The sequence below is a fragment of the Melopsittacus undulatus genome, unplaced genomic scaffold, assembly GCF_012275295.1.
Source record: "Melopsittacus undulatus isolate bMelUnd1 unplaced genomic scaffold, bMelUnd1.mat.Z mat_scaffold_712_arrow_ctg1, whole genome shotgun sequence".
In the NCBI taxonomy this organism is placed as follows: Eukaryota; Metazoa; Chordata; class Aves; order Psittaciformes; family Psittaculidae; genus Melopsittacus; species Melopsittacus undulatus.
The window spans coordinates 27,376-39,105 of NW_022994535.1; the positions used below are offsets into that span (position 1 = coordinate 27,376).

At 60.8% G+C, this 11,730-nt stretch overlaps 1 protein-coding gene and 1 pseudogene across 1 annotated transcript; one reads left to right on the top strand and one right to left on the bottom strand.

The window, feature by feature from the left end:
• The first annotated feature begins 3,698 nt into the window (after positions 1-3,698).
• On the top strand, positions 3,699-9,281 carry LOC117438846 (synaptic vesicle glycoprotein 2A-like; annotated as a pseudogene).
• Positions 9,282-10,596: 1,315 nt separating this feature from the next.
• On the bottom strand, positions 10,597-11,241 carry LOC117438847 (bolA-like protein 1). Its single transcript, XM_034074233.1, has one exon. The coding sequence runs from the start codon at positions 11,234-11,236 to the stop codon at positions 10,853-10,855; it is 384 nt and encodes a 127-aa protein (XP_033930124.1). The 5' UTR covers positions 11,237-11,241; the 3' UTR covers positions 10,597-10,852.
• Positions 11,242-11,730: the final 489 nt, after the last annotated feature.

Genomic DNA, 11,730 nt, shown 5'->3' on the forward strand with positions numbered 1-11,730 from the left:
TGTTGAAGAGGGGAATTCCCATGGTCCAGGCAGGCTGGGAGGAAGTGATGACATCTGTAACCCTGTCAATTGTTTCCAGTTAGGAAACTGGGAAAAGTCCAGGTTGCCCTAAGATGTATGCATGTGGGGATGGAGGCTGTGTGCAGCTTGTGATTGCCCCGATGCTGAGCTCCCCGATGCTCCTGGCTTTATCCCCATGGCAAATCCAACACGGTTGGAGGCCCTCAGGACAGGGAAGAGCCTTTCCCTGTCCCTGCCACCATGCATTTTGCTCCAGTGATGCCTTGAGTGAGCCTGAGGGCTGAGCCGGAGCCGGCAGGGAGGGCAGCACTGGTGACACATGAGTCACAGCCTGACAGGCCCGAGGGGCCGCAGGGGAGCTGTGCTCACCAGTGCAGCCCAGGCCAAGGAGGCCCCGTGCTGGGACGCGTGATGAGCCCCAGATGTGGCAGCAGGGCTGCAGCATCAGCCTCTCCTGTATCCCCCCTTGTGGGGCTGTTCCCAACAGGAGCTCGGTTATTCCTCAGCTTCCAGTCCCTGGGCTGGTGCCACTGGGGTGGACTGGTCCCTGGTCTGGTCCCTGGCCTTGTCTGCCTGGTTTGAGAGCTGAATTCCTGCTGTCCCAGGCTGGGCTTGGCCTCCAGGACACTGCTCCTCATCCTCAAGGGATGCACAACCTGGGCACAGTGAAACCAGTAACCGGATCACACAGCTCTGGAGCTGTAACATCCTGGAAGCTGAGACTGCCTCATCTTGCTGCACATGGGAGGCAACAGGACGAGGCTCAGGATCCCAATTTCCCACTGTTGGCAGGTGACCTGGGTTAAACTGGGGCTGGTTTGAGCCATAGAATCACCATGGAATGGGTTATAGGAGGGAAGCTTAAAGCTCATCCAGATCCACAGGCAGGGACCCCTTCCACTGGAGCAGGATGCTCCAAGCCCTGTGAGCAGTGCCAGGGATGGGGCAGCCAAAGCTTCTCCATTCAACCCATTCCAGTGTCCCAGCACCCTCATAGGGTGAGGTGCTCATCTCCATCTCCCCTTGGGCAGGTTAAAGCCATTCCCCTTGTCCTATCCCTGCATCCCTCATCCAAAGCCCCTCTCCAGGTTTGTGTCCCCCATCCCTCCCTGCAATAACCACGCTCCTCCTCACCCCCCTCTCAAACCCCTCCGATGCTGGAGGCATTTGTGCCCTGTCCCTGCGGAGCACCCGGCTCTGGCAGTGAGGATTTGATCCCGATCCATCCGAATCCAGCCCCGAGGAGCCTGTGACTCAGATGTTCCAGCCTGCGTTGCAGTCGCCATGGGGGGGGGGCGAGCGATCCCGAATCCCACGTGAATCCCTGCGGAGGGCAACTGGGATTGGGGCAGCTCCTTGTAGCCCCCCCCTCCATTAACCGCAGTTGCCTGTCACCTCTTGGACCCCGCGGCTCCAACACGGGAACCCCATTCCCAACGGAGCTCCCTGGGAGCGTGGGCACCCCGGGGGAGGCTTCTCCCTCCCATTGCCTCCAGTCGGGAGCCGTGGCGAGGGGGAACCCCCCCATCCTGCCGCTGTCCCCCCCTCGCCGGCGCAGTGCTGCAGCACAGCCCTCCCCACCGCCTCCCTCCCTTCCCTGGGCTCTTGCAATGGACTCTCCCAGCGCTCGGAGGCTGCGGCGTTAACACGGGACCCGGGAGCTGTTTCCTTGCTGGATCCCTCTTGGAGCAGGTTTTCCTTCCTCTGTCAGAGCATCTTTCCTTTGCCGGAGCATCCTTCCTCCTGCCGGAGCATCCTTCCTCCTCCTGGAGCATCCTTCCTCCTCCTGGAGCATCCTTTCTTGCCGCACAGGAGGCAGCCTCCGGAAGAAGGGTTGGAGCAGAGACAGGTAAGGAGAGAAAGAAATCCCTTTTATCAGGCAGATCCCCCTCCTCTTCCCACTGCTTCCCATTAGCATCCTGGGAGCCGGCATCTGATGGATCAGGGATTCAGCTTCTCCTTCCCACTTGCTGTGGCCATTTTGTCCTGGAAAACCTTGCCTCCAGCCTTGCTCATGTCTTTATCCATGCGTGTTGAGCAGCCTCTCCTTAGCCCTTCCCATGCTGCCGGAGGGCCGGGAATCGCTGCCGATGGGGACAGGGATTTTGGCGCAGGGATGGATGCTTAACGTGGTAGCTTTGGGGAGTCAAGCCTGGGGGGGTGTTGGGAGATGACCTTGGACATGGGTGATTTAAAACTCTTCTCCCTTGTCGCCATGTTCTGGGAAAGGCTGAGGAGGGGAGGACACGGAGCTCAGCATGAGACCCCCCCCACGGGGAGGTTCTGTGCATCCATCAGATGCTCCGCATGGATGCGTGGTCCAGAGCCTCATAACCTTGGCTCAGGCCAGTGGTGACTGTTCCAGCTCTGCCCATCACGGGGCCGAGCTGTGACCTTGCTCCCTGGTCCATCCTCTTCCTCAGTGGGTATCCAGCCTCTCTCTGCTCCCCTCTTCTTTTTGCTGGCTCCTTACACATCCCGATCCATAGACCAGCGTTGGGAAGCACTGCAGGGACCTGCAAATGGCATGGAGCAAAATGACCTTGGCCATCAACCAGCTCCTTCCAGGGGCCTTGGGGGTCAATGGGTTGAACCAAGGGGGGGGATCCGGGATGGGTCCCTGGGATGTGGACAGGGAAAGGGCTGCTCCCGGCCAGCAGGAGGGGAGAGGGCAGGGGGCTATTGATGGATTGATGCTGCTCCGAAGCACCTGCAGGGCTCTGCTGGGGAGCTGGGGGCCGTGCTGTGCCGCAGCACCGGCCCCGGGTGCGCAGAGCCGCTGGGGGCTCCCATCCGGGCTAATTATAGCCATGGATTTGCCTGGCTCAGGGAGGGAAGGACGCGCGGTGCCGGCTGCATCCCTGCCCGATGGCTTCAGCCCCTGCTGTTCCCCACACCTGGGGTCTGTGGGACCGGAGCGCTGGGATGCTCAAGGGATGCTCTGCCTGCCCTTGGCCTTGGAGGGCAGCAGGATGTACCCGGATGCCCTTTTCCTCCCCGAAGGTGCTCAGGGTGCCCCCAGCTCTGCCCTGGGGTGCCTGGTTCAGCTCCCACCAAACACAAGCCACGGCCAGATCCCTTCTGGAAGCCTCCCTATGGCACCTGCAGGGGGATCCCTGGCATGGATCCTAGCTTGGGGGTCACATGGCGAAGCTGCCCCTGCCTGTGGCACGGGGTTGGAGCTGGAGGAGCTTTGGGGTCCTTTCCAACCCAAACCATTCCCTGGTTCTGTGAAACAAGCCCCATAACTTGGCCTCAGCCACATTGACATCAGAGAATCCACCTTGGTCAATGGGTGTCTAAATCCTGCTGAATGCGGGCACCCCCCTGAGAGCTTTGATGCTTCAAGCAAGGGGGGGGGCACAGAGATGGTGTCCCCAGACCCCATCTCCTTGCATTCCAAAATCCTCCTATTCCCACCCCAGAGGAGGGCTGCTGGTGTGGTACAGACCCAGGGGTGAGGTGGGATGCGGGACCATTCCCACCCTATCCCATCCCCTGCTTGTGTCCGGGTTCCCTAGGTCAGCCGGTACCACGCGGATGGGTAGCGCCGTCCCCCGTCTGCCCGCATCCCACCGCGGTCCCCGGGCGTGAGGACACAGACACCGAGCACCCCCCCCCCCATCCCCCGTTCCTATTCCCCATCGCATCCCGGTGTCCCGGCTCATCCCAGCACCATGGATGAGAGTTTCCGGGACCGGACGGCGTTCATACCGGGGCGCCAAGGACATCGCCAAGGAGGTGAAGAAACCGCGGCCAAGAAGGTGAGCAGGGGCATGGACCGCGTGCAGGATGAGTACACCAAGCGCTCCTACACCCGCTTCGAGGAGGAGGAGGACGATGAGGACTACGCGCCGCAGGACGGCTACTACCGGGGGGGTGAGGCTGCCAACGACGAGGAGGGAGCCTCCAGCGATGCCACCGAAGGGCACGATGAGGAGGACGAGATCTACGAGGGCGAGTACCAGGGCATCCCCCGGCGCCACTCGGGGCAGGGCGAGCGCCTGGGCAGCGATGCGGGAGCCGCGGCGGCTGCGGACAGCGAGGGGCAGCGGCGGAAGGACCGGGAGGAGCTGGCGCAGCAGTACGAGCTCATCCTGCAGGAGTGCGGCCACGGCCGCTTCCAGTGGACCCTCTACTTCGTGCTGGGTCTGGCGCTCATGGCCGATGGGGTGAGGTGTTCGTGGTGGGCTTCGTGCTGCCCAGCGCCGAGAAGGATATGTGCCTGTCCGACTCCAACAAGGGCATGCTGGGTGAGGGCGGCCGGCGGGGGGGGGAGTGGGTATGGGGGACATGGGGTACGGGGGGACACATAGGGTATAGAGGGGGTACATGGGATATGGGGGGACACAAGGGATATGGGGGACATGGGATATAGAGGGGCATATGGGATATAGAGGGGTACATGGGATATGGGGGGCATGGGATATAGAGGGGTACATGGGATATGGGGGGGCATGGATTACAGAGGGGTATATGAGATACAGAAGGATACATGGGATATGGGGGGACACATGGGATATAGAGGAGTACATGAGATATGGGAGGATATGGGATATAGAGGGTTACATGGGATATGGGGAGGCATGGGTGATAGGGGGGGTACATGGAATATAGGCAGGTACATAGTATATGGGGGACACATGGGATATAGAGGGGTACATGGGATATGTGGGGATCCCAAACATATGGGGTTTGGAGAGGTGAGGGACAAAGGGATGTGGAGGGGACAATGGAAAGTGAAGGATGTTGAGAACCATGGGGAAGTTTCCAGGGGGATATGGGCTGATGGGGAGATGTGGACATCGGATATAGAGGGACACATGGGATATCCAGGAGCACATGGAACATGGAGGGACACAGAAGAGACAGCTGGACACAGAGCAGGACCTGGGGGGCACATGGGGGTGCTGGGAGGTGGGTCCATGTGGGGCTCAGAGCAGCACAGGGGGGATGCAGAGAACACCCTGGGGGGGTCCCATTCCCCCTTCTCCACGGTGCCTCCTTGCCCCCCCACCCCAGCACTGATGTCTGTGTGTGTCTGTCCCCCAGGGCTCATCGTGTACCTGGGCATGATGGTGGGGCGCGTTCCTGTGGGGCGGCCTGGCAGACCGCCTGGGCCGGCGGCAGTGCCTCCTCATCTCCCTCTCCGTCAACAGCGTCTTCGCCTTCTTCTCCTCCTTCGTCCAAGGCTACGGCACCTTCCTCTTCTGCCGCCTCCTCTCGGGCATGGGGTAAGGGGGATGCACCCGACCCCATTGTGTTTGCCCCCCCTTTGCTGGGGTGCAGGGTGACCTGTGCTGTGCTCCCCCCCCTTCCCCAGCATCGGGGGCTCCATCCCCATCGTCTTCTCCTACTTCTCGGAGTTCCTGGCGCAGGAGAAGCGTGGGGAGCACCTGAGCTGGCTCTGCATGTTCTGGATGATCGGGGGCATCTACGCCTCTGCCATGGCTTGGGCCATCATCCCCCACTATGGTAAGAACACCCCTCCCAGCACCAGCCCATGTCCCCCATTGTGGTGGGGCTCAGCACCACCACAATGTCCTGTCCCATTCCTATAGGATGGAGCTTCCAGATGGGCTCAGCCTATCAGTTCCACAGCTGGAGGGTCTTCGTCCTGGTCTGCGCCTTCCCTCGGTGTTTGCCATTGGGGCACTCACCACCATGCCCGAGAGCCCCCGCTTCTTCTTGGAGGTGAGACCCATGCAGGCACCCTGAAGTGGGTGATGGAGATGAAGGGACCTATGTAGGGACCCCTAAAGTGGGTGATGGAGATGAAGGGATCCAAACAAGGGACCTCTTAAGTGGGTGATGGAGATGAAGGGATCCAAACAGGGACCCCTTAAATGGGTGATGGAGATGAAGGGACCCATGCAGGGACCCCTTAAGTGGGTGATGGAGATGGGAGGAGCTGGTCAGAGACCCCCAAGTGGGTGGTGAGACCCAAACAGGGACCCCCAAGCGGGTGATGCAGGAGGACCCAGGGGTGAGCGCGGCGCTGCCTTACAGAACGGCAAACACGATGAGGCCTGGATGGTGCTGAAGCAGGTCCATGACACCAACATGCGAGCCAAGGGCCACCCCGAGAGGGTCTTCTCGGTAAGGACCCCCCATTGCTGGCAGCATTCCCACCTCCAGGAATCACCCTGGGGGGGGGATGAGGCCAGGGCCGGAGCTTCCCTTGTCCCTGTGCCCCACAGGTCACCCACATCAAGACCATCAAGAGGGAGGATGAGCTCATCGAGATCCAGGCGGACACAGGGACGTGGCACCGGCGCTGGCTCGTGCGGGTGCTCAACCTCTCACAGCAGGTGAGGGCCCAGCACCCCTGGGTCCCCCCCTTGTCACCCTCCTGTGTCCCCCATTGTCCCCCATTGTCCCACCTGTGTCCCGCAGGTCTGGAGCAACTTCCAGCAGTGCTTTGCGCCCGAGTTCCGCCGCATCACCCTGATGATGATGGGAGTGTGGTTCACCATGTCCTTCAGGTGCGATGGGATGGGATGGGGTGGAATGGGATGGGATGGGCACCACTGGGAAAAGATGGGATGTTATGGGATGGTTTGGGATGGGTGGCTCTGGGTGGCACTGGGAGCACTGCCCAGGCTCACCCCTGTCTCCTGCAGTTACTATGGGTTGACTGTGTGGTTCCCGGACATGATCAAGCACCTGCAGAACATGGACTATGCCTCCCGCACCAAGCTCTTCACACGGGAGAGGCTGCGACACTTCACCTTCAACTTCACCCTCGAGAACCAGATCCACCGCGGCGGCGAGTACTTCAATGACAAGTGTGTCCTGGGGGCCCTCCCCACTGCTCCTGCCCCATCCCGGCTCATCCTGCCCCATCCCGGCTCATCCTGCCCCATCCCGGCTCATCCTGCCCATCCCAGCTCATCCGGCCCCATCCCAGCTCATCCTGCCCCATCCCGGCTCATCCGGCCCCATCCCGGCTCATCCCACCCCTTCCCACACCCCCCAGGTTCATTGGCCTGAAGATGAAGTCGGTGACATTCGAGGACTCGCTCTTTGAGGAGTGCTACTTTGAGGATGTCACCTCCAGCAACACCTTCTTCAAGAACTGCACCTTCATCTCTACCATGTTCTACAACACGGGTCAGTGGGGCCAGGCCTGCAGATGGGCCCCAAAGGGGTGGAGATGGGATGGTTCCCAAAGCAGGGAGTGATGGAGATGGGAGCTGGGGTGAGAACAGTCCCCAAAGGGATGGAGATGGGGGTGATGCCACCAAGATGGTCCTCAAAGTGATGGAGATGGGATGGTTTTCGAAGCAGGGAGTGATGGAGATGGGAGCTGGGGTGAGAATAGTCCCCAAAGGGATGGAGATGGGGGTGATGCCACCAAGGTTGGTCCTCAAAGTGATGGAGATGGGATGGTTCCCAAAGCAGGGAGTGATGGAGATGGGAGCTGGGGTGAGAATGGTCCCCAAAGGGATGGAGATGGGGGGTGATGCCACCAAAATGATCTTCATAGGGATGGAGATGGGGGTGACCCCACCAAGATGGTACCCCAAGCAGGGAGGTGATGGAGATTGGGGTCAGGATGAGGATGGTCCCCAAAGGGAACAAGATCAGGGGGATGGCCACCAAGATGGTGCCTAAAGGGAAGGAGATTAATTGGTCCCCAAAGCAGGGAGTGATGGAGAAGGGGGTGACACCACCATGAAGGGCCCAAAGGGGTGGAGATGGGATGGTCACCAAAAGGGAACAAAGATCAGGGGGATGCCACCAAGATGGTGCCTAAAGGGAGGAGATTAATTGGTCCCCAAAGCAGGGAGTGATGGAGAAGGGGTGACACCACCATGAAGGGCCCCAAAGGGGTGGAGATGGGATGGTCCCCAAAGTAGGGTTGATGGAGATGGAACTGGAGTAAGGATTGGTTCCCAGCAGGGGGTGTTGGAGATGGACCTGACCCCACAAACCTTCTCCATGCCCACAGATCTCTTTGAGTACAAGTTCATCAACAGCCAGGTGGTGAACAGCACCTTCCTGCACAACAAGGAGGGCTGCCAGCTGGACTTCAGCGACGACAACAACGCCTACATGATCTACTTTGTCAGCTTCCTGGGCACCTTGGCCGTCCTGCCCGGGAACATCGTCTCTGCCCTCCTCATGGACAAGATCGGCCGCCTCCGCATGCTGGGTGGGCATCAAGGATGCTGAGATCCATAGATCCATAGAATGGGTTGGAAGGGACCTTGGAGCTCATCCAGTTCCAACTCAGGACACCTTCCACTAGAGGAGGTTGCTCCAAGCCCCATCCAACACTTCCAGGGTTGCTCCAACCATGGAGACACTCAAGGCCTGGAGCAACCTGCTCCAGGTCGAGATGGTCTTGAAGGTTCCTTCCAACCCATCCAATGGCTTCTAGGACCATGGTTTCCTATGGGTGAGGAGGGACGCTTGTCCCCATTGCACCTCCTGACGTGTCCCATGTCCCCTCCAGCCGGGTCCCAGCGTCATGTCCTGCGTGAGCTGCTTCTTCCTGTCCTTTGGGAACAGTGAATCAGCCATGATCGCTCTGCTCTGCCTCTTCGGCGGCGTCAGCATCGCCTCTTGGAATGCCCTCGACGTGCTCACTGTGGAGCTCTACCCCTCCGACAAGAGGTGCGGGGCCTATGGGTGCTGGGGGTGAGGTTTTGGGTGCTGGGTGCCAGATATTGCCATGCTGGGGGTGAGGTTTCAGGTGCTGGGTGCCAGGTTCTGGGCATAAGGCTTTGGGTGTTGGGTACCAGATGTGTTGCTGGCTGCCAGATGTGCTGCTGGCTGCCAGATGTGCTGCTGGCTGCCAGAGGCACTGCTGCTGCCAGATGTTGCCATGTTGGCTGCCACATCTGGGTACCACATCCTGGCTGCGCCGCTGGGTACCACATCCCAGGTACCACCCTGCCCCATTGCGCTGGGCCTGGTGGGGACCCCCCTTCCATGGGTGGCCCCCCCAGCTCCATGGGTGCCCCCCCACCTCCATGGGTGCCCCCCCAGCTCCATGGGTGCCCCCCCACCTCCATGGGTGCCCCCCCAGCTCCATGGGTGCCATCCCAACCCCTGCCTCCCCGCAGGACGACGGCGTTTGGGGTTCCTGAACGCTCTCTGCAAGCTGGCGGCCGTGCTGGGCATCAGCATCTTCACCTCCTTCGTGGGCATCACCAAGGCCGTGCCCATCCTCTTGGCCTCGGCTGCGCTCGCCCTCGGCAGCTCCTTGGCCCTCAAAACTGCCCGAGACCCGGGGGCAAGTCCTGCAGTGATGGGGGGGTACCCCCCTAATCCTTCCCTTTACCTCCCCCCTCCCCCCCCCCATTCCCAAATCCCAGCTCCCCTTCCGGGGGGATTAGTCTCGTTAGACACTGTGAAATGTCTTCTTGGAGCATTTGGGATCTTCATTTGCACTTGGACCCCCCATACCCCTGACACCCCCCACCCCTATTTCCTCCCTTGGTGTCATCCCTCTGTGAATAGCTGCTCGCTCCTGGGGGGGCTGGGGGGACCCCAACATCCCTGGGAGGAGGAGGAGGATGAAGGCTCCGTGCCTCAGTTTCCCCATCTGGAAGGGCAAGGGGTCCCCATTGCACCCCCAAACCCAGGAGGATGGGGAATGGAGGGGGGGGGCACTGCAGTTTGGGGTGCAGTGGGGACACGTGGCAATTTGGGGTGCCATGACCCCCCAACCACAGCTTGGTTTGAGGGGGTGCAAAGGGGGCCCAGCTGTGTTTTGGGGTGGCGGCCCCCCCAAACTGCCTTTATTTAGTGACTTTGAGTTCATTCTTAAAGATGTTCCTGTTTTGGGGTTCTGATGGGGGGGTGCACCCTGGACCCCCTTCCCCCCCCACCAGCACCCCTTTACCCACCAGCCCAAAGCACAAAGCCACCAGTGGTTTGCAAAGCACAAAGCCCCCCCCAAATAACGGGGTACACGGGGGCTCCCCATAAAGTGGGGTACAGGGGGGGTCCCTGTTGTCCCCCCCCCAGCAAGGATGGGAAGTGTTGGTCTATGCAAAAGCACTTTGGAAGCCAGCCCCCCCACACACAGGGGAAGCCCCCCATGATGTAGAGCAGCCCCCCACAAGCGATCGTGGTGCTTCATCTCCTCCTCCTCCTCCTTCCCCCCCCCGCCCACCCCTCGTTGTAGCTGTCCTGGGGGGGCCCGACCCCCCCCAAGTTCTGTCCGTTCGCAGTTTGTGCCGTGCTGTAGTTTTTAGATGTTTGTAAATTAATTAAAACAACAGAAAACCAACTGAAAAGAGCCACAGCTGAACCAAAATCACCCCAAAATCCCCCCAAAATGACCCAACCCCCCAAATGACCCAAATCCCCCCAAAACGACCCAAAAGTCTCTCCAAAATCTCCCCAAAATACCTCCAAAGTGACCCAGAAGTCCCAAATCCCTCCCAAAAAGACCCCAAATGCTTCAAAATGACCCAAAGGTCACCTAACCCCCCCCCAAATGACCCCAAATCCTTTCCAAAAGACCCTAAATTCTTCCAAATGCCCCCCTAAAAGTTCCCACATCCTCCCATAGTTCCCCAAATCCCCATGGAATGACGCTCCACCTTCCACTCCCCAGTGGCTCCAATGGGACAGTTTATTTTCAGGGGGGTGGGCTGCACCCCCTATACCCCATCTCCTTCATGGGACATAGTGATGATGGGAGGGGATGTCCCCACATTGCCCCTAAAGCCGATGGTGCATCCCGGTGTTACCATGGTGATGGGATGCAGTGAGGGGAGGGGGATGATGTCCCCACATCCCCCCTAAAGCCGATGGCACATCCCAGTGTTACCATGATGATGGGATGCAGGAAGGGGGGGGGGGGCTCCCTTTAGCTCTCCCCTCTCTGCTCCCTCTTCCCCCCCCCCCCACACGGCGGCCGGTCGGGGACGCTGGGGTCGCTCGCCCACTGCTCCGGTGTCCGAGCCACGATGGCGAGTGCATGGAGCGGCCCGGCCAGCTCAGCGCTGAGCGCGGCGTGCACCAGGCGGTGGCGCTGTAGAGCCGGTAGCCCCTCGAAGCGGCCGCTCACCACCACCACCGACAGGTGAGTACCGGCCCCGGCCGCCCCCCCGTGCCGGGGGCTCTCGTCCAGCACCTGCAGGTGCGACGGCTCCAGCGCCGCCGTCAGCTTGGAGCGCACGGTTCGGGCCATGGCTCCCTCGGCCATGGCGGAGGCTGCGGCGCTGCCGGCGGAGAGCAGGGAGGGACGCATCCGGATGAGCCTGAATGGGGGGGGGGGGGGGGGTGAGAGATCGGTTATTGGGGGGGATGGGGGGGGGATGGGGGGGGTTTAGGGGGGGTCTTAGGATCAGAGCCCCGTTATAGGGGGGAAGGGGGGGGCAGAGCTCGGTTATTGGGGGACAGGAGGGGGGGATGGGGGGGGTTTAGGGGGGGTCTTAGGATCAGAGCCCCGTTATAGGGGGGAAGGGGGGGGCAGAGCTCGGTTATTGGGGGGCAGGGGGGGGGGATGAGGGGGGTTGGGGGGGGTCTTAGGATCAGAGCCCCGTTATAGGGGGAAGGGGGGGGCAGAGCTCGGTTATTGGGGGCAGGAGGGGGGATGGAGGGGTTAGGGGGGGTCTTAGGATCAGAGCCCGTTATAGGGGGGGGTAGGGGGGGGGGGGGGGGTCAGAGCTCGGTTATTGGGGGCAGGAGGGGGGATGGAGGGGGTTAGGGGGGGTCTTAGGATCAGAGCTCAGTTATTGGGGG